A 27695-nucleotide genomic window follows, 5' to 3' on the forward strand; every position below is an offset into this window, starting at 1 on the left:
GCCATCACCAAAGCCAATTTGGGGCCCCTAGCAGTTTGTTAAAGAGGTTTTTTTAAGTCAGCTCAGTCAAGCCCTGACCAAGGCCATTGCTCACTGGTGTCAGAGGCTAAAGTAGATTGGAGCAAGACAGGAAATTTCCACCAGTATAAACAAGGAAAAGGGGAAGGAAATGCTCCCCCTCTCAGCGTAATGATGTAAGTACAGCTGAATGTAATGGTCAGTTTTAATCATGGTTTTAAACAGCAAGCTAGATCAACTTGTTTTACATTTGCACTATGAGGCTGTTTTCTAAAAGGTTGAATTTTATGGGTGGTAACAAATATTTTGACAAATACAAAATTTACACTAAACGTGGTTATTTCAATTTTTGCTGAGTAGATGAACTGCATCTGTACACATTTATTTAAGCAATTATGTTGTTTAATATAATTTGTCTTTACATATTATTATATGAGAAAATAGTGAACGATGAGTCCATATTATTATTTTATTAGATTGTTAACTTTTTACTTGTGATCTGTGTCAAGCTATATTTGGATGGAAATTAGAATTAAATTAAAAACAGTATTTGTAATTATTCATGCTAATTAAATAAAATGACCACAAGTTCCCTGACTTCCTAAATATACTAGAACAGAAAAAGCAAGCTTTTCTAAGCAGGTTTTGCATCAAAAATGACTTATTAAATCAAAGAAAGGATATATAAAAGAAGGAATTTGAACTGATTTCAGAACCCAGTTTTAGAACTAATAGATCTCATCCTTTCACACCAAGCTTATTTCACTCACTGGCAGAGGAAAACAAATGTTCCTGCTTTTTCAAATCCTAGTTTGTTTCTTAGTTTTGAATGACCTGGTTATTGTACTGAGCAAAATTCTCTTCAGTTCACTCACTAAGCTGAAGTGAAGGAAGTAATATCTTCTCACCTTGCAGGAGGCTAAAGTTATCAAAAGATTGTTTATCATTTCAGAAAAACTTTGGATCCAGGTGTCTAGCCAGTGATTTCTCTGTGCTTAGCATCACAACTTTCTTGAAAACTTTCCTAGAAATCAGATGCTGCTTAAGTAATATTTTTGTATGTCTTTCAGACACAGCAAGTAGCCTTTATGTCAGTAATTCTAAATTTTTTTTGCATACATTCATGTATGAATTTAAAAATTAACTTAAACTGAAAAAAAAATCTGACCCCATGCCAGATAGACTAGGTCTGGAGGAAAGTGAGATTGATGGGGTTTGTGCTTTTTTGGTGCCTTAGTTTGACACATCGTGAGTTGTCATCAGGATTTCTCACCCTGGATGATACTTGTTGCTTTAGGGAAAAATGTATTTCCCAGAGAGAAGGAAACATTTTCTACACAGGACGTCGTAGCTGTTTTGGTGGGTAGTGATGATTTTAAAAGCTACCTATTCCTGTTAATAGGTGCTAACCATAGCAAAGAAGCACTCAGAAACCTCCTCACAGAAAGAGAGGGGGACACATACTCCCATTTCAGTCAACAGTAGAAGTTCCTGAAGTGCTTTTTTTGCCCCATTTTTCTTGGGCTTGTCTTTTACCTTTACTTTTCTTTGTAGATCTCACTGATTGTAGCAGGCTGGCAAACAAGGTCTATTTAGTTAAAACTGCTGGGATTCAATTAAGGGAAGTTTTTCTTTACCTTTGCTGTAATTTTACAATCCCTCTAGTAGGTAAATCCTCCCCTTTAGTAGTCTATTAATAAGCAAGTTTCAAGCCATACATGAAAAGTCCATTACGTTTTATTTCCCATAGTGCTGCCTCTCTGTTGGGTAGCTTCCTGGCTAGATAATTGAGTTGGAAAGGCCTCTGCTCCCAAACTATTAATCTAAGCCCCCAGAACTCAGAACCTGATTTTAAGACACCTCACTTGTTCATGCATGCCTATTCCAAAAGATGTGACTTCTGATGGTGCTTAAAGAAGAATTTTAACCTTTGTTCTCAAAGGATTCAAGGCTTCTGTGAACAACCTTGTGCTTTTAAAGTACTCCTGTTGCTAGTGCCAAAATCTTGAGGTTCTCCTCTGCTCACCTCTCAGGTGTTAGCTATTGAGTACCTTCCAAACTCAAAGATCTGTAGAAACTACTGAATAAAAGAAAGCTATTGAGGTTTTCTGTGTTTACTTAGCCCTGTACAGATTTATACTCATCTGCCTGGGCTGTCTGCCTTCAATAGAAATAACTGAAGTAGAACCTCTCAACAACAGAATTCTTGTCTTGGTGTTCAACCGCATGTACTCGCCTTATCTTGGTATGTTCAAGCTTGGATCTTTGCTTCTAAGAAATCTGATTGGTGTCCAAAGATACTGTCCAAGAAACTGTCAGGGATCTATGCCAGTCTAGCTATGATGGCCATGCAACATCAAGGCAAGATGTAGCTGGCCCACTGGCCTGTATGTGAAGGAAGAGGTTAGGTGGTGTTCTCAGGCAGCTCTTAAGAACTTTCTCTGATACTTCACAAGGAATTTGAAAATTTCTACATTGTCTGTTCTATATGAAGGACAGCGGGAGCACTTTTCATAGCCAGCTAGCCCCTAAGTGTCAGCTTGTTCATGGAAATTCCTTGCAGCTACTTAGTGGAGAGAAATAAGGGTGACCTGTCTGCTCCATAGTAAACAAATGTTCTTGCGAGTAATTTGCCAGTAATAAATGGATGATCTAAGATGCGTTAGAATAAGTGTCTGAAAGGGAGTGTTTGATACTGGCAGTACTAGGCAAGGCTGTGCTGTATGTAACTGTGGTGCTAAGCTGTGTCTTTGAATAGATGCCCAGGACTTTGGGGAAGGCGTTCCTGCATGTTGGGGAGGTGGCTGCCTGTTTTGCAGCATTTCTAGCTCTTCAATTCTGGGAAGCTTATAGACAGATAAAAGGGAGTCCAGCAACATCTGTACTTAACTATCTCACTACATTCCAAGATTTTAGGTAGTTACATATTGTTGACGGTTTGATGGCTTTTGGAAGGGTGTATTCTCAGAACAGCGTGAGCTGAGAGAGCTTGCTGAGGAAAGCTAGTCATGAGCCAGAGAGAGGACTTTTTCTGAAGTCTTCAGAAAGGGCAAGAATCCAGTCCCAGACAGCTTTGGTGTGGAAAGAGCTAGAGATAGTTTTTTCTGTCTGGGAAGACTGAGCTGGGGAGACTTTCTTGGAAGCTAAATCTTATATCCTGAAGTGACTGCACACACAGTTTGTAGCCTGCACAGGTGGGTGTGTTTCACATTTGTTTCAGATATCACCTGGGTGCACGGACTGCCCTGGGACAAGAGCAAAGAGGCATTTCAAAGATGACATTACAGCAGCAAAACAGGCAGCCAGCAATTCAGTGCTCGCTATGACTCCAATATCCCTTCTTGGGAGAGGGATCTGGGTGATACCAAAGAAATCTGCATGCTCCCAGCCTCTTCCTTAATTTCCTGGCTGGGGTAGATCAGGAGGCAGCACTGAGTTCCTCACCTCTCTGGTCCTTCCTGAAAGCATTGCCCAGCCCCATAGCAAACACATCATGAATCATTCATCTTTAATAGATTATGCAAATTGAGGACATCAGATCAATGAAGATCAATAACTGCAACCATTTAATTGCCAGAAAAAACATTTTAAGAATGAGCATTATCTGAAGTCCTTTCTTGGGTAATGGCACCATTAATCCAAACATTGGATCCTGGCCTAAGTGTAGAGGAAAAATTCTCCGCCCCTCTTCCCCTGCTGCCTTTCAGGGTGTTGAGGGTTTTTTTTCCCTTTTCATTTCCAGTTTCTGAGTTTCCCCATCATTACCACCAGTGAACAGCTCCCAACGCTAATAGTTCTGCTTTTGTTACTCTGCGCTGATTGAAATGTCGCATACAGATTGAGATGTTAGTGCTAAGTTGCCACCTGGGAATGTCAAGCTGGGTCTGAAATGAACTTTTCTCACTCTTGGATCCAGATGGATCAGATGGGGATGTTCTCGAGCTGAGCTGGGAGTGTTGCAGGGAACAGAGTGGGGATGGCACAGGGTGGGGGCGACATGAAGAAGATTTTCTGCCTCCACCCACAGCCTCTTCTGTGAGGCCAAATCTGTCTCCTGCTGTCCCCTTGCGAGAGTCATGTACAAAGCTTGTACAGTGTCCCCAGCCTTTGGGAATTCTGCGCTCATATTAACAGGCTGGAATGCACCATCTTCACTTAGGCAGAAGGACTAAGAAGAATTATTTTAATGACCCCTTTGAATCTTAAACTCTGATTTTAGGTGCTTCACCTTTACATCCAGCTATGGGGATCTTCCTTCCATGAAGGAAGGAGAGTACGGCTCTCCTACTGGCTTTACACCCCAAAGACAAGAAAGTATTTCTTGTAAAGAGATGTAGATCTGCTAAATAGTAGATGGACACCAGCTGAGTTTTGTCTTGCATATGCAAATACAAAGAAAGGTGGAACAACTTTGCCACCGCTGAGCCATTTTCTTCTGGTTGGCTAAGAAACTGCATGGCTACAAGGATCCTGGATCAAGCCTGACAGCAGTAAAAGCCATGAAAAAAGTCTGGGGATGTCACACTTTCTAGACACTCCCTAAATATACAGTTCACCTCCCCATGGTTCTCCCTGATATTTTGCAGACCTGTATCTCCTCTGTATTTGGAGTAACTGTTACTAATCCTGCCCGGTCCCAAAGTTCCTGGTAGCCAAAAGCTGCATGCAACAATATGCCTTTGCTCAGTGTTTGCTGAACAAGCAACGGCTGCCTGCCTCAGCCATAAGCTGCTTTGACTTCAGGGGCTATTAGCTGGGGCTTCTGCAAGAAAAAGTTGAGACACAGACTCCAGTGCTCTTGATTCTGTGCCATCAGAGGACAGCTTTTTGGCCAAGAGGCAACAGCTCCTTCCCCTGCTAACTTAGGACTTGCACCTCTTTTGCTGTGAGTTATTTCTCAGTTTACACTGCGAGGTTTCTAGAGGGGCCACAGCAGTGGTAGGGAGAGGAAGATAGACCAAACAGGGGTGAATCACTCGGGCCTTGCCAGCTGCTTTAGCTACCCAGGAGATGTGCAAATCTATGGTAGCTGTGTGAGTGGGGACCAGCGGCAACTAAAGCCTGAGAAGAAGGGCTGTGGCACCAGAATATCTCCTTATGGCTCTAGGCACGCACAGGGCAGGCAGTCTAACACTAGTATCAGGACGGTGTGTCCCACGGCCCCAGGACAACCCTGTGCCGCTCAGGTACTGCACGTGCCACCAGCGAAGAGGAAGTTTCTGTGGAGCAGCTGCTGCAGAAATTGCCTCCTACTTCTGTGCATCCCAATTCCTCTGCTGTCATGCACTTGCTCTCAACTCCTACTCTCCCAGACACACCTGAGTTTAATGTGCCCACACATGAGGGAAGGGGGAAGGCTGTGAACAAATTTCTTTTGCCAGCTGCTGTTAGAGACTCGTGGGCTTAAGGAAGAGGGAGTTTAGCAGTCACAGTTCAGCAGACCTCAGTATTTAGTTTGCAAATGCCCCTTCCAAATGCCAGGGCTGAATAAAACTTAAATTATTGTTTCTCCCTGAGAAAAGCAAGTGCAGATCATGGTAAGCCATGACCCTCTTGTTCTCAGACACAAAGGAAAAAATCACAGTGCATATCTGGACATATCTGTCCTGCACCAACATCCATCCCTAAGCCCCATCTGGGCACACAAGTTCCCAATTCATGCCTGGGTTTGCCTGTCTTTGAGTCACACCTGGGAACCTCTAGGTGTACCCAAAACTGCCAATATCCTGAATTTCAAGCTTCTCTTGAGCCCTGATGTCCTCCACAGTCTTTCTGTCTCTTCCCATGTTTGCCACAGAGGGATATCTTGCATTAGCAGAAAAAGCAGAAGCTAATGGTGATGAGGGAAATAAATAAAAAGCTTGGTTCTGCTGTTTGGTCAGGCAGCTTACCGGTCACCACAGGGTACGTCTGGGGTCCTGACACATTTGTCCCCAGGTCTGGGTTAGCAGAGGTGGATAGACTTGATTTGACTTCATCGAGACCAGGGGTCAGAGCTGGGAGGGAGTACTCATTACCCTGGGGAAGAGAGGAGAAAGACAGCTTGCTATTGATGCGCCGGGAGAAAGGGAAGGGTGTACAGATGGGGGGGAGGAAGAGGAGAGATGCAAACCCCTGCACAGATGGAAGAGGAGGAGGAGGAGGAGGAAATGGAGAAGATGAAGTGACAAGAGGGTTGCGGGGGGGTTCCTAGGATGAACTATCCCACCCGCTTGTGTGCCACTGTGAAAGGGAAGAGGGGTGAGGGATCTGACCCATTATCTGTGGTACGGCTGAGCCTTCGTTCAGTGCTATGGGGATGGGGATGGCCGCCTGTGCCAGCCGAGGGAAAAAGAAAGGGGAAATCCATGTCCCCTCCTCTTGGCTGAGCAGAGGCGGGAGGTGTTTGCCCTGGTGACAAGGACAGCTGGGGCAGAGGACTGCAATGACATGACCGCGACAGGCAGGCTGTAGGAGGCAGCCAGTGTTGGCCTGCTGTAGCCAGGCTCTCTGCTGAGTTGTCTGCCTCCCCTCCACTGTTACCTCTGTCCTAGCTCTTTAAAAACAAACAAAGAAGCCTCATCCCCTGCCTCTGTCACTCTGTGCATTGGGGTATGAAATTGGGGAGGGGGGAGCCACATGGCTAACAGAAGGGTGGGAGGGGGAGAGCCATTGAATCTGAAAGGGTGTCCTGTCCGAAAGGCTCTGGTAATTGCCTTTTTATTGTGACAGCCTCCGGACCAGACGCGGGAGCTGGAGAAACCGGGAAGGCTACAAAACAGCAGGAAAAGTTGCTCTGATTAATATTACGTTAAATTAAAACTGATTTTCTGCTCTTTCTGCTCCATTTTTTTCCACGCGCTTCCCCAACCCCCTCCCCACATCTCCCCCTCCTCCAGTGGGCTCCCCACACGCTGCCCCCTCCCCGCCCCTGTCCCTGCTTGGCTAGGACTGCCTAGTCATTTCCAATTCCTTCTCGTATTGATCTTCCTGTAGAAATCAGTTTTGTAATTAGCTGCAAATTAGGCCTTCTACTGGGGGTGAGCCTGCCCCCTGATTTATCACCAGAGTAATTCGCTGTGATCGGAGAGAAATTAAAATGAACTCAATTAGGCTTCGGATTTGCTTTATGGGCCCTGCTCAGAGTTTCAGGGGGAAAAATGACTGTGCTGGTGCTTAATAGTCTAATGAAAGTAAATAAAGGTTATTCATTGTAATAAACCCAGGGACTCTGGGATGAAGGGAGTCCACAGCCAGCCTCTCCTTCTCTTCCTTTGTTGGTTTATGGCTTGGGGCGGTTTAAAAAGACTTTTGATTTTCATTTTATTAAGACAAACAGCTTTTGGGATAAAAGGCTGGGGGAGTAAGGGAAAGGGGGGCAGAGCAGTGTGGAAAACTAGGTTGGAGATGGGAGTCAAGTCTCAGCTTTGGGTCATGAAGGAAAATGCTCTGTTAAAGCCCGACCCTGTGGCTCACTGGTCACTGGCATGATCTGAGAGTGCAGGAGTCTCCGTGCAGTGCTGTGTGCCGGTGAACATGCATGGCACTGTTTGCATGTTCATGGCAAGAACATGCCTGCATACCTGCAGGTGTGTGTGCAGATGGAAAGACAGACATGGGGATTTAGGGAGAGCACAGTACGCACGTATAAGGCAAGTTCACAAGAGGAGGCAGAGCTCGTGTATACACGTGCATCAGCACAGTGATATTACAACTAGAAAGTGCTGTAAAATGTAAATGTGTTGTATGTGCAATAACAGGTCAGTGTGAGAACAAGGGGTGAAGAGGGGGAGAGTGATTTTGGTGAAGGAATCTCCCTGCTATCATCCTATGGGCGCCTGTGGGTCCCCATTACCAGGCCAGGCCCTCACCTGCTCAGATTTGATGTGCTCTGATGTTTGAAAGACGTCAGGGTAAGAAGGACGCTCAAAAACTCGATCTAAAGCTTCCAGCTGCTGCTGGGTGAAAGTGTCGCCACGAAGGTGCTTCCGCAAACTGTCCACGCTGCTCTGGGAATCTCCGTTGGGAACTGAGCCCTCGGATACATCTGCAGGGCACAGACAGAGAAAACAGGGAGTTAGCACCACCCTGGCTCGGATCAGCAAGGGGTGTGGGACAAGGACAGAGTGGGAAAGAGCAGGGCCCTCCGCCTCCACCCAGGGAGCTGTGTCACTCCTGTGGGAAGGGGAGGCTGCGGGGACCCAAGGGAAGCCCCCTCCTGTAGGCTGGAGCAGCCGGGCTGCTCCCGCAGGCTCTGTGGGACTCTCCTGCCCAGGATGAGTGCGGCTGTGGAGAATGGTGTTCGGCTCAGAGATGAGTTTCGGTTCCGCTGATTTTCAGTGTTAAAAATTGCCAAATCTCCATTGCTGAGCATAAAATGGGAGCAAAGCACAGCGATTAGCATCGCTAGAAGGCTACTGGAGAGCGAGCTCACAGAGAAACCAGAGTGCTGAGGATGGACCTGTACTGGAGAGGGCTGAGGAAGCCTGTAATGGAGAAAGGGCTCTCTTACAGCTTGGAAGGGAGTCAGTCTCTGTTGTAGCTCCCTGGTCCCAACAGAAGTTATATCTCTGTTATACTTTCCTTCTTATCTGATCTTGTCCTGTGGTACCCCAGATGCGTCTTTCATCCCCCTCAGATAACAGGAATGATCCTGTTTCTGACTCCATGTTTCACCCAAGACAAGTCTCTCCCTGTGGAGTGTCTGTCCCATCCAACATACGTTGGTTTCTGTTATGATCTCTGTCCCGTTCTCCCACATGTAGCTCATGATTTACCATGACCCATATCTCTATTATAAAACTCCCTCCAAAATGAGATGAGTCTTTGCCTCTGTCAGTCCCCCTTCCTATCCAAAATTAATTACTGTATTACAAAACCTAGTCCTACACAGTAGGAACTGGCTTCCTGGTATTCCTTTGTTCTTACTAGGAAAAAAGCCTTTTTCTGGTAGAAGCATCACCAGAAGTGCACCTCTGTCCCTGCAACAGCCCTCTGACACAGTCCACAGGCACTGCAGTGCCTCCTGCCCTGTTCCAGGTGTCTCTATCTCTGTTGTGCCATCCCACATCTCTTACAGCCCACTCATCCCCTCCGAGGTGAGTCCATTATAAATGCCCTGCCCCATCCAAAGTGAATCTTTCCCTGTGATAAACCACCTTATCACCCACCTGGTTTTGTTTTGTTTTTTTTCCCTTGTTATCCCCCAACTCAAATGAGGTGCATTTATCTCAGTTATAACCCCTTTTTATCTGAAGTGAGTGAGTCTCCTGCTATTAGCATCTGTCACATCCAAGGTGAGTCTGTCTGTTATAACCTCCTGTCCCAGCTGAAGTGAATCTTCCTTTGTCATAATCCCTCATCTCATCTGAGGCAAGTCTGCTCATTATAATCTTCTCCAACTGTGCTGAGTATCTTTCTGCTGTCATCTCTCAGCCTAACTTTGGTGAGACTGGTTATAATCCCCTGTCTCATCCATGCTGATATACCTCCATACCCTCCATGCTGAATCTCTACCTACTATGTTTCATCAGACACAAGTCTGACTGTCTTATCACCTTGTCTAACCTAAGATCGGGTTCTCCCTCTTGCGCTGCGATTACCTTCCTGCTTTTTCACTATTATTCCTCATACTTCAGCCTTTCTTGGTGGCTTCTGGTCTGTGAATCTCAAAAACTTGCTGTCTGTCAAGGAAGTGGTTGAGGGATCTGTATAGACCATTTCCCTCCTCCATGCGACTGCGAGGTGCTCACGGGCAGATGATGCTCCCAGAAGCCTGGGGTGGCATTCACTGTGCAATGGCCAGAATCATGCCACTCTGCTGCTTCATCTTTTAGCTTGTGGATGGTGCCAAGATGGGTATTTTCCTGGCACAGTTAATGCCCAACTGGTGGCCCAGAGTTATAACTGAGCCTGCTGCCTTCTGGCTATGAGATATATCCGTTTATAGGTGATTATACGATATGATATAATCAATAGTACATTATATACAGTAACGTAGTACAGTACCACTCGCAAGACCATAGAAAATATTACATATTGATTTGTCCCAGCCAGCAGCCTTCCCTCAAGCAGCCCCTTCTCTCTTTCTTTTCCACCCCTAGCCAGAGCAGGCCTGTTTACTGGCGCTGATCCCTGGCATTTTCTCCCCTCGTCAGGCTTATTTGCACAAGGGAAAATTCTCAAATTCCTGAAAGCTGGAGTTCATGACAGATTTAACTAAGAGAAAACAAAGCAAAGACCAGGCTTGGTGGACTGCACACTGTGTGTGTCAGTGCAGTTTTTGTGGTTTAGATGGACCGCGCTGTTACTGCAGGGGGTGGCTCGAGGCTCATGCTCCCAATTCCAGTAGGCACTTCTCTCTGGTCCTCCCTGCAGAAGGCTGGCACAGAACTCCTGGGTCCAGGCTCAGAGAAAAAAAAAGTGTGTTTCTGTATCAGTGCTTGTCTCAACCTGTCTGCAGCCTGTGAAGCTGTTTGCCTTTGAGGATTTTTCCACATGTGTCAGTCAATGTGCATGACTCTGCACACCATGATGCTAATACACGTGGGTATTTTTGCAGTAGATCATTATTCTGGTATTCTTTAGATTCTGCATCACTGTACATGCCTGAGCAGCTGTTTGTCTGTGGCAGCTGGTTTGGGCTATATTTGATTTTCAAGGATGGCATCCCTACACTATGCGTGGTGTTTGGTGTGACTGGATGGGTGTTCACGTATTCGGTAAAACTTCCATAGGTTGTCATTAAACCAGATTTTACCCTTAGTGAGTAGGGTGGTTAACACAGATTAGTGCATACATGCACATATATCTGCAATTCCTGTCTGCCTGCAGAGCCCTGTGCACGCGTGTCTCCCATGTGTGCACAAGCCATGCCTTTGTGTGAAGAAGCTGAAACCATAGCTTTCCCAAGTCGCTGTAGGAGTCACTTTTCCTTCATTTATTCAGGGGCCCTTCAGATCTTGACAAATCTGTCACTCTAAATTTGCGAGAGATTATGGTGCTCTCTCCCTAGCACAGAGAGAGGTGATATATGATATCTGCTGCCCCTATTGATTGCCTGATCTGGTGGCAGAGGGCTGGCGAAATGAACTTGAAATGAACATCATGCCTCAACTCATTGTGCGTATAATACACTGCTTAATCCCACATTTTTCAGTCGCTATGGAATTCAATTGATCAATCATGTCCCTCTGATAGTACTGTTTTAGGGGTTATTGCTGCTCTGCTCACTGACCTTTTTATTTATTTATTTATTTGTGTCAGCGTGTGCGTGTGCGTGTGTGTGTGTGTGTTCATGCACCTAAGTGCGTATGTGTATTTGGGAAACTCGGGACCAGCTAATAAGAAAGGACGGCGTATAGTCAGTGGGAAATGAAAGAAAAGGATGAAGGGAGGAGAAGGGGAAAGAGCAGGGTTAGATAAGGAATCAGAATGATCAAAGCAAGCAAATAGATAGGGAGAGGTGGAAGAGTTGTAAGGAGAAAGGCAATGCTTTAGTTTAGGTGGGAATTCCGTATACGGGGCAGGAGGGGCACTCTGCCATGGCCTAGGCTTTAAAATCTACAAAAGATAAGAAACTTTTGACAGAGGCCTGTAGGCTACCTCGAGGTAGACCTTGTCTAAACAGCTTGCAGTACTATTGGACTTCATAATGGTAGGGCACACAAATCCCAAACTTCACAGAGCAGTAATATGAGCTGTGCATATGGATTTTACTTATAAAGCGGAGAAAAGTTTCACAGAGGTGATCCTGAAAGACAGATTTATATGTCTTGTGTTACTAACACTGAGACATTCACAGTCACGGACCATTATATTTTCTTCAAAACCAAAGGATCGTAAATCCCCTGTGTTTGTTTTCTAGTGTCAAAACCTATAGAGGAAGCGTTTTCATTTTTTCCCTGAAACTGCAAGGGACAGACACTTATATCTGGATTTAGATCAAAGTTGCAATTCTCATCTAAACATATGACTCTGTGAGCTGGACTATCAGGAGAAGCCTCAAATATCGTAATACCTGAAGTATGGGAGCTGACAACTTGCATGGATATAAGCAAAGGTGGCAGTAAGGAGCAGAGAGGACTTTGGGGAAGAGACAGGGTCTATCAGAGGGCTGCGTGTGAAAGTGAAGGGAGGGGTCATGGGGAAAATTTGCGTTGGGAAAGACTAGCAGATCCCATGAGGAATGGCACTGTGGTGGGCACCAGTCACTTCAACTGATGAAAAACAGTGCTAGGAGTAAAAGCTTAAGGGATGGGGATTTGCCAAGAAAGCAGCTTTTGGAATAGGTGCTGTAGTGGAGCAAGGCTTCAGCTGCAGGATGAGTCTGGGGATGCCACCTAGGTAGCTGCGCTAGCTGTACCATCAGGAAGCATCATCACCTTTCCCAGTTCCCTTTTTACTGGTGAGGGAAACTCTGTGGTACTGTGACACAGGGACACCTCCCTCTTAAATCAGAAGGCTCTTAATGAACAGCTTGAGAGGTGAACCATGGCCTCGGTCACTGTGTCCCTCACAAGAGCACACAGTTGCTGTCAGCGTGATCAGGACCGGCCTTGCACATGTGACAGGAAACATCTCTCCTCCCGAGGGGCTGCCGAGGGAGCATGCACAGCCAGTGTTCAGCGTAAACCTTCGACACAAGACACAGAAATGCTCCACGGGTGTCACAGAAGTATCCTGACAGATAACAAGGAAACGCTGTGCCAGACGACACAGGAACAACCTTAACTACATCTGACACAGGGAATATGCCCATTAAATAGCTCCAAAACAGAGACGTTCCCAGGTCTGGAAGCCACAAAGACACCATCATGTACAAGTAGCACAAAGCAACGTAATACAGTTACTTCCCTGGCTACAGGTGACAGAGAGCACCCTTGCTCAGTGTGGGAGGGGGCCATCTCAAAAAATAATTCAGAAGTATTGCTGGCATAGGAAGACCTTTGTGGCACAGAAACATGTAGGAACGTCATGAGAAGCCGTGCAGCTGGCACACAAACATGGAGATACTGTTCTCTTTTGGGGCAGGGGCTATTACCACCCCCATGACGTGTCTCCCTGCTGCCTTGTGGGGCCCTGATCTCAGCTGGGGCCTTGCAGCACTACCAATAAAAATCGCAGTCATAATAAAAGCGAATGTGACTGGCATGAGAACTGCCAGCCAGGTGACACAGCAGAACCCATCTAATTGTCAAAGCCTCCGAGGGAAACGCATCTGTCTAACGCAGCGGTGCTGAGCCGGCTGCTGAAATGCCATCCCTCTGCGCCAGCAAGGCGACTCTGTCCTCTCCTGCAGCCTGCTTTTGTCACCATCCCCACCCGGGTGCTTAACCCAGAGCAGCCCTGTCCCACTCTCCGGGCACTCGTGGCTATGTGTGCTGCCCTTTCCCAAGTCACCCTTTGTGTTAAGACTGCTCTTTCCCTTTATCCGATTTCCCTTCTCTTTTTCCCCCCCTCTGATGTGTTCCCATGTCCCTGCACAGCCCAGGCCTGTCAGGCAGCCTTCCTGGACGTCCCAGGGGGCCTTTCCCCGCACTGCCAGTTGTTGCAGTTTCAAACTCAATTGTTCTCCTCGGTACTGAGGCAAATGGAGTCATTAATTACCTTCTATCGGCTGGGCCGAGTTCAGAACGCGATCGATAGCCAGTGCTTGTCATTCACAGCAGCCAGCCCTGCGCAGACCCTCACGCTGCATTCGGCGCAGGTCCAGGAAGGAGCCCAGCGCTATCAAACCTGGTCTTCAAGCCCTGGCATCGAGCTCCTGCTGAGAACAGCAGACCTCCTGCATCCGTGTCTGAGCTCACCCCCAACCAAGGGAGAGATCAAGGACAAAGACCTCGGCTGAGGGAGCGGATCACACATTTTCACATGGTCACAAGTGTCTGGTACTGGTGTCCTGGTCTGCACAAGCTGATCCAGTCTGGCTAGAGACTCCGTTTGCATCCTCAATGATTATTAAACTAATACTGTACTCACCACAGCAGGGACAAGGGCAAAGACTGGCAGCTCTAATCTGGCAATCTTTTCACCTCTGTAACTTTCTTGCCTTACTCAGTAGGGGTCGGAAAAGGAAGGCTGTAAAATTTGGCTTACATTTCCTTCCAGAAGAGTTTTTGCAGCCTTTGGGGCTGCATGAAAGAAGGCGGCATTTCTAGACGGGTCAGTTCTGTATTTCAGCACGTAGTAGTGTTGCAAGAATTGTCAGGGCTTTGACTGTGATAACTGAACTGGTGGGGAGAAAGATGAACCTCAGATTCAGATGGAAAGGATCCAAGTGAGTGCACGATAGAGACGACAGAGCATGGAAGGGCCTGGCAAGGTTCAGCAGTGCATAGAGAAGGAATGTTATCAGGGATCTACACTGGTACAAGTTCAGGTTATGTACAGTACGCTGCAGAAATAGGGATAGTGGGACATGAGTGCTGGATGAATATCACCTCAAGGAAGTGTATCAACCTTTGTGAACGCTGCAGTTGTTCACATTCCTGTGTACATTTGCCTCAAGGGAATCCACAAGCCTGAATCTGAGTATGCAAATTGATGACACTGTGCTGGTCCACGTGTCTCTGTAATTTAAGTGTGTCAGCGACACATAAACTGTGTGTATTTGTTACTTACATGCTCAGGCTCAGAGAAGAAAGGCTGAGAAACAAAGGGATTTTATGTTTTGAAATGAGGGTATAGCTCAGAAGAGGAATCGGTGAGCAAGGAAGGCTGCTTATGCAGGGAAGTGAGCGTGCCTGACTGAGGAAGAGTGAGATGTGAGCCAGTGCCTGACAGCTGGGGGGCTGCAGTGCTTTTAACGCAGGGGATGTGTACGAGAGAGTACCTCAGATGGAGCAGGGATGGGCAGTGCAGCTTTAATGCAGGGCCTACATGAGCAAAATGGCAATGCTCAATGAGAATGTAAATGAAATGAATTGTGTGTGCAAATGTGTAATGAAGTGTGTACTCAGATCTGTCTTGGATTATCATGGGAGCATGCAAATGTGCATTTAAGGCAGTGAGTATGTGTATGGATATGAAAATCATATGTATTTACTACAGCATCTAAGTGTATGATGGCAAATTTGGCCCAGAGTATCTGGGAAACTAAGCCTGTACAGACTTAGGTTTGTGCGTTAGATAGTAATAATCAGCACATCCGGCCCTACTGAATACACCAGTAAGGGCCTTTCCAGGTGTTAGGCTGCAAGCAGCTGCCTCAGATGTGTGTACACCATGTGCAGATGAGGCGTGTTAGCCTGGGTAGTCAACGCTGGTGGCTTCTGCGCAAGCAGTCACTGCAGCTTTGTGACCTTTGGGTATGCTGGAGGTGAGTGGACGTATTCTGCTCTCAGTCAGGTTGTTGCAAATCCACAACAATTCCCTTACCTCAGAAGAGGCACTGGGGATTTATACCATTGTAATGAGGGACAGAGTGTGGGTCCAACATCTCTTACTAGCACTATTAGGCTTGACTGTTATCCAGATAGAAATGCAGCTGCCTCCAAGACCCAGTACACTCGCTTTGTTTATGCTGGTGAAGCAGCAAGCAGCACTATCGTGCAGGGGGCCAGATCCTCTAGTTAGTGTAAATCTGTAAGTCTCTTGCATTCAGTGGTTATACTGATTTACACAACCTGAAAGTTATCAGAAGGGTTATCCTGATTTATGCTGTTGTGGTCTCCACAACACTGCCTTTAGTGCAAAGCCCTGAGGGAGAGCTGCTGCCGCAGGAAAGCGGGACACCAGGAGCTATGCTGTTCCCTCTGCCAGGGCAGAAGATGTTCTTAGCATCTTTGGCATGACTTAACTTCCTCCTCTCATCTTCCTAAGCCCATTTGTTGGGGAGCTACTTCTTGGCAGCATCCCTTTTGGTGAGCACATAAAAAAGACTGGCTTTTGTTAGCTCCAAAGGACAGAAGAAAAGCAAAAAATTACATTGCATGCAGCCCTAACTATGCTTGTTTAGAGAAACTGCTTGCATTTATGAAGTCTTTGGTGCGGAAAGCAGGGTTGCAAATGACTGCATCAGAGCGACAGTAAAGGCCATTAATTTCCTGTTATGTTTTCCTGTGTTGGGGGCTTTATTAATTTAATTTTACACTGTCGAACAACAGCGAGCGCTGACACCGCCACACTCGGAGGGTTTTTTTTTTTCTCAAGCAGTGCTTTGCCTGACATGCAAATCAACACTGCTATCAGGACCACCGGAGACAAGGGAGGGAGCACAGAGCTGTGCTGTCCCCATCCAGTCCCATCTCCCAGTTTCTGGGAGATCCCCGAGATTCCAGTGGAGCGCACTTGCACCCGAGAGGCCACCAGCACTAGGGCTCAGCAGATCTGGATCAGGCCATGGACACCTCTAATGCACAGTCTAGAAAATATGAATTCCTCTTTAGCCTGCTGCCTTCCATTGGCTTGGTCCCCCACTAACATGCCTCTTAACACCTCCTTTCCTTCCGTTTCCCTTGCTCTAGACTTTCCCTCCCTTTCATTCCACCTTATTTTCCCCTCATACACACTTTTACCTTAACCTCACAAGTCGAAGAAGGCTGTGCCTGCCCCTGAGCCAGATGCTAGTGAATCATGTTATTGGAAGCTCTTCTGAGTCAGCACTAAACCAGTGCTCAAGCAGAGTGTTTTTAGAGCTGCCATTTTTGACGTGCCATAAAACAAAGGCTCCAATCACTCAGAGTCATTAAAATTCCCATGGCATTTTTTGCAAGAGTGCAGACATTAACCTGGCTGTCCTGAACAAAATCCAGCCTGAGTGATTACCCACAGCATATCTTAATTCTCCTGTGGTTTCATTTGGACATGGCACAGCAAAATTTCACTGTTGATGCTCTGTATTGTTCAACATCTGCCATGGTCCACCCAAGAGTCAGCCACGTTTCAGTAGTAAATGAGATCTTAAGAATGGGAAGGTTAATAAACAATGTATGATACAGGATAGGTAATTGCAAAACGCCATGCAATGAAAGAGCTACAGGCTTGCGATATGCAGCAATCTGCTTGGACTGTCACCATGCAAACTCTTTTTTTTGAATGCTCATTTGTATAATAACTGTAAATCATTAGTAGAGTAATTTGGAATCTTTCTGCATGAGCTCATGTAAAAGCCCTTATTGGTATATGAAGGAACCTATACTGATATGACCTCTATAAGATGTATGTCGGAGATACGTTCCAAATTGTAAGAGGTAGTCCCCAAACAAGAGGGGGCCCAGTCATGGGTAGCAATCAGTTTCACAAACAAGAGAGGGCTGTGCATAGAAGAGCCATAAGTACGTTTGAGGATTAGCTAGTGGGGTATTTTTTTAATTTGCTGGGATTTAGTAAAGTTGTCCCAAGGTCTAGGATAGTTCTGATCTGCTTGCAAGGTCAACTCTTCTTTTTAAGGCCTACCTCTTCCCACACTAGATGCCAAAAGCCAAAGCAAAAAAACAACAGCTCCTTTGGGAAACCAAGCACGTGGAAGTGTACCTGTCCTTTATAACAGCCTTTTTTAAAGCATCTAAGAGAGGACTAGAAGGCACTCAAGACTTAACGGACATTTCATACACAATAACCACCTCATTAAGGTTTAATCAGACGCCTACAAACCCATTTGATGCAGATCCCCTAGCTTAAAAGCAGAATAACACCTCTGAGCTCCCAAAAAAGGCAGAGCCAGTGAGAGAAAGAAATCCTGACCTACTCCACATCCAAATGGAAACAGTGATACCCATGACCTAGCTCCTCTTCTGGCACTGTGCTCCTGTGTGTTTCCCTGTTGCTGTTGACCTGTGTGGGAAGAGGACTTTGTACCTTCAACCTGATGGGATGTTAAGCAGTAGGATGCTTGGATGGATAAAGGAAAAGCAAAGCAGAAATGTGGACCTACGCATTATTTTTAGGCCCCTTGACAAAACTCTGGCATTTTAAAGGGCCTTAAAATGGGCATGAATTGCATTTGACACCTGTTCAAAGTGGCCTTCATTTTACCTGATTAATGCATGGAAAAATCACCTTCAAAGAATTATGGGTTGAGACAGATGGAAGACAGACAGACAGACATGTCTGCAATGTCTCAATAGATAGATATCTGTAACTGCTTCTTTCCAGCCATCTACTGTTAACAGAGTTGTCCTCCATATGCAAGGTCTTAGAGCTTAGCCTAGCCTCTGCAGGCCAACACAAAATGCTGTTTGTTTCAGGTCTTGCTTCACTGCCACAGAGGTAGCTGGAGGAAGCTTTCAGTTTCAGGTTTTTTTCAGTACTCCCCAAGAGGGTCTTAAAATGTTCACAAACTGCGTTTTTCTGTAATACAAGTTCTTGTGGCAAAATTAAGCACACTGGTTTTTCCCTCTCTCTCCTCTCCACTCGAGTCACCTCCCTGCCCCTCATCTATCCAGCCAGGATTCTCATGGGCTAATCACTTGGTGAGATCTTGTTGCTTTCCCCTCGGATCCAGTAAAACAAGGCTGGAGGATCTGATGCTATCACTTAGGGAAGAAAAGAGCTCCTGCTTTCCTTCCAAACAGCAGCAGCCCCCATTTTGGGAGGAGGAGGGGTTTCTCTCTGGCCCTGACTGAGAACAAGGTGCTTAGTGTTTTCCTTTAGCACAAGAAGACACCCCTCTATAGAAATGATTTACATCTATGAACAGCAAGCAATGCTTAACATTACATTGACGTAGACTTGGGAGTGTGGAGATAGCCAAATTAGGAGCTAATTGGTACACTGGGGATTGACTGTTGGCCCCCTTGGCTGCTGGGATGTGATCAGAAAAAGAGAGAGAGAGAGAGAGAAAGGGAGAGAGCAGGAGCCGTCCTCTGCTGACGCCTCTCTAAAGGTTGGGATTCCTGAGGCCGCTGCTGTCTAGTGCTGTCAAGGTCAGCAGGTTCGGGTTCACTGAACGGTCAGGATGGTTTGAATTACTGGCACTGCCTGCCGATTCCTCCGCTGATCATGATCCGTCTTCCAGCGCCGGCTGCAGGATGCTGCTCCCCAGCCATGTGCTGCGCACGGTGTGGGGCACAGGGAATGTCAGAGGCAGATGCTCTTGTTAAAGAGGGTAAGTTTTTAGGAAGATTTAAGGAGCCAAAACAATGCTGAAGAAAGGCACATACTCCATGCGCTGAGCATGTGGAGACCAGGCTTCCAGAAACAGCAGTTCTGATCTGTTTTCCTTTTACTTAGAGAACTGCCCCCTGCAAGCTTCTGCCTTTCATAAAGTTAAGACAATGGCTTGAACAGGGCCTATCAAACCCTTATGGGGTGAAAAACCTGTTGGTGAAGATTTCTGTCCAATGCTATATAGGTAGAATGCTTACTGAGCAAAGACTGATGTATGTCAACCACACTGATAGGACATTTTCTCCCCAAACACATGTAGCTGTGTGACCAGGCTAAAGGGCAGGGGTAGCCAGGTGTGTTCCTGCAAGGTTGTCTGCAAAGGGCACCAGAAGGTGCTCAGAAAGCAGCCTGCCAGTGTGCACCCCAGCAGGCAAGCTTGGAGCCACTGAAAGGGACCTCACCAGAGCAGGTGGGGAGAAGCTGTGTCTGCAGGGGTGTGAGTATGCACAGGCAGGCTGCTAATGTCACAGACATGTGCCTGGGGTGGCACCAGCGTGCAGCTGAGTGCCTACGTGTGTGTGTGTGTGTGTATACTGTACACATGCTGTCCAATCATCCACAGCAGCAGTGATAGCAGAAGTGAGCATGTGAGAAAGAGCGTGGCACGGGAGAGCAACAATGGGAATCAGAAGAGGACTGGGGCCTGTGTGGAAGTAGCGTCCAGTGTTCGCTTTGACAAAAGAGTCTCCACAGGCATCACTGGCTGGCTTTCAGTGGAGTTGCACTACAGAGAAATCTGGCCCTCTCAGTCCATAGAGTGCTTATTTTTGCTTCTTATTCTGAGGTTTGTCGTATACTTCTGTCAGTTAGCTCTTGGGTGCACTCGGCTACATCTGCCTATAGCTCCATATACATAGCTTTCATACTCACACCTTTGCATCTGCCTACCATGCACACTTCTACACCTGAAGGAAACTCAGGCTAATGCTGAGAATGGAGCTGCAAGGGGCTGCCCATACCTGGTACCCATACATGAGGCCTCTTGCACAGCACTCTCGGTGCTCACCAAGACATGGAAGAGATCAGGGTTAACGTCATGCGATCTCCTCTGTAAAAGGGAAGCCCTCATCTCCTCTAAGCTCAGTGCAGGTATTCTAAGCAGGTTCTCTGTGTGGCCTGGTCCCTATGCATTAGGAAGCATGTTGTGCCTGCTATCACCTCTGCTCTTGACTCCTCTCCCAGTTCCCTCTTCCGCTGCAGAGCAATGGGCTCTGGCAGGAAGGGTCAGGGACAGTGCCCAGTATCGTGCTGGTTTACATTAATGAGATACACACAGTGTAATCCAGCAATGGAGTCAGCTCTACAAAAGGAGGTAATAGCAGGCTGCCATGAACAGTGCAGCTCAGGTAATTGGTTTATCTATCTAGAAGCAGTAGTAGCAATCTCTGCACAGACAGAGTAGCAGTAAAGTCTCTTCCTTAAGGCTATTTCCTTTGTCTTTTCAATTGCTTGCACATCCATGTGAGAGAGAGAGAGAGAGAGGAGAAGAGAGAGAGAGAGAGAGAGAGAGAGAGGGAGAAATGTTAATTTGTGAATTAATGGCTTTTCTCAGCGGAATTGTAAATTCAAATGTCACCTCACAGGGTGACACTATGCTGGGCTGCTGAAGAAGCAATGATAAGATCCCCCCCCCCAACCCCATGCCGACATATACCCATGCCCCTCCCCTCTCTGAAAGATAGCTACAGAGTGGAACATGCTACTTTTAATTTGCAATAACACCACAGCAGAGGGATGCAAGAATGACTGCTTCCCGACCCTCCCTTCCACAACAAGCCGGGCCACATCTTTCCCTTTCCACCTCTACCTCCTTCCACCCCCTCTTCAACCCTTCCCATTTTAAACTGAGTCCAAGACAACACGTTATCTCAACTCCCCCCACCCCAAACTAATCAAAGGATGAGCTAAGGGAGGGCTCTTTAGAACGGATGCCTCTGCAACCCTCTCCTCTCCTGCAATAATCAGGTGAATTAATGACCCTGAAGTTAAAGTGAGCGCTGATACTCAGGCGTTGTGCAGCGTAGGGGAGAAAGCCTTCATTGTTTTCGAGCAGGAGGCGGGCAGCAGCAAGGGAGATTCATGGATGGAGATTGAATATGCAATTTTCTTTCACCTTGCCAAGAGCTGCCCCTGGGCTGTGCCTGGCCTAAATTTTTTTTTCCTCTTGCCATCTCTGCCTTATCCGGCCCTCCCACCTCCCTTCCATTCTTTCCAGAAAATTACCTTCAAAATTGATTTCCACTTTTACAAACAAATATAATGGGAACATGAGGGGGAAAAAAAAATCTTGGGCTGTGATGAATTAGGGCTGTCAGGTGCTTCCAAGTCTCCTTTGTTTTTGTTTTACTGCCCGTTAGATTCTTTGTTTTTCCAGCAACTGGGAATAATGCCCCTGCCCACACAGTCCCTGTGGTCCATGGCTACCGTCACAGGATATGTCCATCACCTGATGTCATCACCGTGTTATCCCTGCTCTCCATCACTGTGATGCAAACAGCCACTGCTAACAGACTTCCCCAGCCCTTCACACCAGGATGCAACTGATCTTCTCGTGGAGACACTGCATGTCCCACACTGCCAGTGACCTGGCTCCTACAGCCACAGTACAGGTCCATTGATTTGCCTCCTATCTTCTTCACCCTGTTCCTCCTGTTCTCCTTTGCCTTATTCAGCTGATTCTTGATAGAGGTTTCCCAGCCCTCCCTGTTCTGATAGAGCAGCCTGGGGCATCAGCCTGTCACCTTGATCCCTGTTGTGCCTTAGGTCCATGTCACCTTCATTCCATAGCAGCATTGCCCTTATTTCGCATCACCATGTCACTTGACCCCAAAACAGTGTCATCCCTATCTCCCACTGTCATGGCACCCTGATCCACTGTTATACCAGTCACCGATAACCCTCTAAAATACCATTTGCCTGCACACTGCCAGCTATTCCTGATCTCTTTTGCAGTTTATTCTGTCATCCACTGTGCATTAACCTGGGATCCTCATGGATCCAGGCACCATGCTCCCTCTGACTCCCGTACTCTTTATGTCCATAAAAAAACATAACAGTCACCTCCCTGAATGCAGACAGACCCTGTGTACAACTCATCTAGAGTGAGCAAGAAGATCCAGAGAGACACAGGCACCAGCAAAGCTAGGGAGCAGCCTCTGCACAGGTGGACACGCGGAGCTGGCAGAGATGCTGGGAGGAGTTGTAGCTGCCTGACTCCTGCTGACACACTAGCTGCAACAACCCCTGCCAGCAATGAGTCAAAAAGTGGAAGGAGAAGATCTAACCACAAACTAAATACCCATAAATAAACAGTCAGATAAGCACACATTCACGGCACTCATACAAATGAACTTAAAGAAAAGCTCTATGCATAAGTAAGACTCACAAAACATAGCCAATAACATTTAAAGACATAAGAATGCAAACTGGGAGACAAGGAGGTAGTAATGCAGGTGCAAGTCAATTAAATGTAATTTCTGAATAAACAAATAACTTACAAAAATATACATACACTAACTAAACGAAAACCTGGAACTCAAAGTAATTTCCTTAAATTCACATATACAAAATTAAATCATGTAAACAAATACAAACTATTTACATAAATAAACAACCTTCACACAGGCAAGAACAACCAATATATATATATATATACAACAAACACACAAATATATAACCCCAATGCAAATACACATCTGTACAAACTATATACAGAGGTGCACAGCACTAATAGGCTACATATTCATATCCAGCAACCACAAAGATACAGTGATACTCCAAGTATGTAACAACACATACACACAGAATATACATACAAATATACAACATTCACATATATGCTCAAAATGTGAATACAAATACCTGGCATTCATAGAAATACATAGCACTAATACTGAGCCATACATGCCCAGACATCCATATGATCCACAGTATGCATTCTCCTACTAGGCAATATTATACACAGCTTAACATAAACATTTTCCAGGTCTCTATAGGCATGCACAAAAATATGGGTCCAACCTGCCACTCACCCCAGTACATAAGCACAGATAAGCAAACACCAGTGATCCTAACACAGAAATACAGAAAACAAACAGGCGTGCATTCCTAGAGACACAAATACACAAGCAGAGACGCACACAAATACAGCTGAAGCCAGACCAGCTTGTCTTCAGATAGTACCAAACCCTGCCAAACTAAGCAGCACTATAAGCTTTAGAAGCAGAGCATTCTGTCCAAACTGCTTTCTGTGATGTAAGCTGTTAACTCTCCCTTACCTGAAGTCCTCCTGAGCAACGCATACCCCCCAAACTCCCAGGGTGTGTGCAGACACACACACACACATATACACCGTTTCTCTTGCTTACAGACTGACCTCCAGACTCGTGGTGCAACAGCCCACATTTCTGACAGTGCTGTGCTCCTTATTCATTGTCCTCTCCTTTATCCAGTTTCCCCCTCCTCTCTTTTTCCACACATACTCTCCCTTTTCTGACTACCCTCCTGCAGTTTATTTAGAGAGGTGCAGGATGAGTAGCAGGTGCCTTTCTTATGTCCTCCTAGGAGTCTCACAAGCCAGAGACCCTCAGGAGGAAGAAGTGGGTGGCTGCTGAGATGAAACTCCCTCTTCAATTTACATTTTCATCTAGAATGGAAGGGAGTGTTACCTCCACTTGTGTGTATAGACACAATGAGCCTGGACATCCCCTGTGACCACTGCTGTTTGCAGTGATACACCACCACTGCAAGCTGACAGCCACTAGAAACTCAGCCACACTGCGTGAAACAACACAGTCCCAGGGAAAGTAGGAGGAAGACACTGTGAGAGTGTGAAACACCCCAGAAACTGCTCACTCCATGTGCACAACCATAAACTGCTGGGTGCACGCCCCACAACTGTGTGGGATGGTTGGAACATGGGGTTAGCACCTGAGGCAATGTAACTGCATGTGTCTCCAGTGTCATTAAGACTATTGCTGACCTGCAATAAAGCAACCATACAGAATAACGCAAACACATCAGCTGTGGTGATGAGAAATCACAGCATGAAACAATGCAGCCACACCACAGACAGTAGTGCTGTTGTGTCACCCGCAGGGGTCCAAACACACTCTGTTGTCTTCAATGGCACAACAGGTTTGGGAGAACAGAAATACACCTAATACGCCCAGAGATGAACACACATCAGGTGCCATGATACAGTCAAGTAGAATGACTCACTTATTCTCTTTGCAAACATATGCACGCAGCATAGGAAAGTGAATGTATTTCCCTACAGGACAGTTAAGGGCTAGACCTCTCTGCACTAGTACAACTACAGCACTGGTAAAGCATCATCATACTGCAGATGACGGCATAAGCACGCTTTATGTCCTGAAACAACTCCAGTATGCTGTGGAACAATATGGTCATACTTCGTGCAAACACACAATTCTCAACGCAGTGCTGCAGTGACATAGCCGTATTGACTTCACTCTCATGACCAGTCTGTTGTCAGTCAACACATTACAGCAGCTGCAGTAACAAGTATATGAATTGCAATGACAGTACAGTACAGCCTGCACCAGTGTACCAACAATTACCACAGTGAAACAACCTTACTGCATGCAATGATGCAGACATACCACCAGAGACAATCCATAGCTGCCTCTGTGAAGAGTGTAACGGTCTTGAGTGTAATGGGGCAGTATAGCAAGCAGTGATACAGTTAATCTCATCATTAGTGTCATAAACCCCCAACCTATAGTGATACAGTTACAACAACATGATACCCACAGCCACTCTACCTGCAAACACATATTGATGCCACTGACAATGACACAAAGTCACCTGAAATGTCACAAATACGTTTCCCAAATGATATTGTCATTGCTACTCTGAACAACGCAAATGGGATCATACTTGCAGTGGCATACTCAGCTGCTGTGTATCTCCTCAAAAACTCAGACCTTCTTAAACACATTACACATCTCTCCTCTCTGTGCTACTTTCCACTTAAACAATTGAGTTCAAAATTTTCTTCAAGACAGTCTATGTCCTGGGGCAGTATCTAAAAAAACAACTTTCAGGACTGGGACTGTTGCAGATCTCCCTGCCTCACACTCCACCTGAAGGAGGCATTTCTATTTTCCCAGTAGGAAAATGAGATTATGGCCAGGTAGGAAAATCCCCAGGCTGAACACTGTCAAAACCCTGCCCTGCAGTCAGAGTCCTCCCATTTGGAGTGAGGGAAGAGAAAACCACCTGTAACAAAAGCAAGGCTTCTTAGTAGAGGGTGTCATGGTAGTAACAGTCAGAAAATTATGCGTGCAGCACCAAAGAGAAGCACAGTGACGCTGCCCAACCCGCAGCTACAGGACAGTGCAAATGCTCCTACTGCTAGTAGGCAGCACCCTGCTCTGCACAGCTCAACCCCATTTTGAAGAGTATGGTGAACCACCTGCACTGATACTGCTAACACTCTTTGGAAAACACCACCAGACCTGCCGAAATGGTGACCCTTTACTGTCCCCCTGCACTGACACAGCCCTGCATCGCTTACTTCAATGTACATCACTCTAATCATCAAAATGACAGGTGGAGAAAGGAAAGGAGGAACTTCCGCCTTCTCAGGTTTGCTCCCCCATCTCTGCTGGGGATTCCTTTACTACAAACAGCCCAAGTATTATTGCCATTTACAGTAGCAATCACTCCATCCCCTCCTCTCCCACAAACCTACCGCTGATATTAGCACTGATCACGCTAACAAGCCTGTGGGTTTTATTACTACTGATACTAATAATACTGGACACATTACGTCTGCTCCCGCCAATAACAGGCTGCAGATATGATCCCTGCTAATGCCGATAATACCGGGGAATATTATCTCTGCCATTGTCGGCACTGCAGATATTATTGCCAGTAATGCTGTCAAATACTACAGATATTGTCAGGGACCAAGATTAATAATGCTGCGAATGTTACAGCACCAGCCTCACTGGAAGACAAATCCCAAATGAGAATTTGGGTCTATAGAGGAAGTCTGTGGCCTGCTACGGAGAGAAAGAGCTATCTCTAATAAGAGTGGTTGTAAAGATCCCAAAAGCTTCACCCAGCCAGAGATGCTGTGGTATGCAGGGAACAGTTTGAAATATTGTTTTCATATTATCTGTCTATCCATCTATCCATCCATCTATCTATCTGTCCTTCCCTTTCTCCCCATCTCTCTCTCTTTCTCCTTATACAGTGCTCAAGACTACAGTATGAGTGATAATAATAATTTTTTTAGTCCTTCTGGGTCACTCCAATTCTCATCCTTTAAGCTATCAATCAGGGGGTTATGGAACAACATAAATATTTGCATATTATTTTCCCCTTTATCCTTCTGGACTTCTATTGCCATCCTCACTCTGACAATGACCCTGCTGAGCTTGGCCTGCCATCACAGCATAGTACAACATTAGGATCGTGAAGAGCCAGGAATTCCTGTTTCCAGCTGCAGCTTGATACTGCAAGACCCTCCAGTGGTCTTGGGAAAGTCATTACATGCTGCAGGGCCACTTCTGCCTCTGGAAGATGGTGGGTGTAAGTGGTGGGGAAGGTCAGAGGAAAATTACAGCAACGTTGGCAGTGCCTGTAGACTGCAAGAAATGGCACACACTGTGCTATGCAAGTGGTGGTGAAATTTTTTAGCCAAATTATTTAAAAAATTGTAGGAGACCAACTCTCCACTTTGTCTAATCTGTCACAGAAGTCAGAGGGTTTACAATCACTGGTCAAAAACTGAAACAAAAGGAATATATAGTCTTAACAGGGGAAATCCTGACCATCCTTCCTAGGCACTCACCTGAGGAAGACACACTGAGTTTTGAGGAAAGACTTGTGATCTGACAGGTCCTTGTTGTGACTAGTAGACACTCAGAGCTACCTCCCTGCTAGCTCTCTCTCAATGCCATAGTCTTCCCAGGCCACCCTTGCAGTTGCAACCAGTGCATTTGGTAGGTTGGGATTTCCCCTCTCCTCTCTAACTCCCTGTGAGGGACACACCTGGCTGTCAGCGTCCATCGCTGAGCCCACCCCATGCATCCGTCTGGCTCCTTCTGTCCAACTCAGGAGTTCTGCTACATCATCTTGACACATAATTATCTCTCCTCTTCTTAATCATCTGTGCTACTGTCTAATGTAGGCACCAGCTGCAGCAAGGAGGACCTGGGGGAGGGGGTGTGCTCAGATAGAGGCTCCTCTGTCTTTCTCCCACCCTGCTCCCCCCAGCCATCAGAGAGGTTGCTAACAAGGTTTTCAGAACCAGGGATTCAGGAGCAGCTTAGTACTTCCCCCCTTTCTGCTGAACTGCATTCGTCACAGAGGAATCCTTGCAGCAGAGCTGGTCCAACAGAGCGGAAAGAAAGAAAGAGCAGTGCTGCTGCTTCTGCCTCCTTTAGGGATGAGCCACCCCCAAAATGCTTGGAAAGCAGATGTGCATTGGAAGCTCATAAGGGCTTTTCAACACGAGAATAAACCCTGCAATTAAGAATCTGCAACAAAACAGTGCTCAGAAGCTCTGGGAAATACTGAGAAGGTGTATGTATCCAGCATGAGCATGAAAGAAA

At 46.3% G+C, this 27695-nt stretch overlaps 1 protein-coding gene across 6 annotated transcripts in view; it reads right to left on the minus strand.

Moving 5' to 3' along the window:
- Positions 1-27695, minus strand: part of PAX2 (paired box 2) — an 85510-nt gene that overhangs the window by 18843 nt on the left and 38972 nt on the right. For all 6 annotated transcript variants that reach the window (XM_052798626.1, XM_052798621.1, XM_052798625.1 and 3 more), the window contains exons 6-7: positions 7869-8044; positions 5910-6036 (exon numbers count right to left, since the gene is read on the minus strand). In XM_052798626.1, coding sequence (XP_052654586.1) covers positions 5910-6036; positions 7869-8044 — 303 coding nt within the window. The remainder of the gene's footprint in view (positions 1-5909; positions 6037-7868; positions 8045-27695) is intronic.

The sequence above is a fragment of the Harpia harpyja genome, chromosome 10 (genome assembly GCF_026419915.1).
Source record: "Harpia harpyja isolate bHarHar1 chromosome 10, bHarHar1 primary haplotype, whole genome shotgun sequence".
Classification (NCBI taxonomy): Eukaryota; Metazoa; Chordata; class Aves; order Accipitriformes; family Accipitridae; genus Harpia; species Harpia harpyja.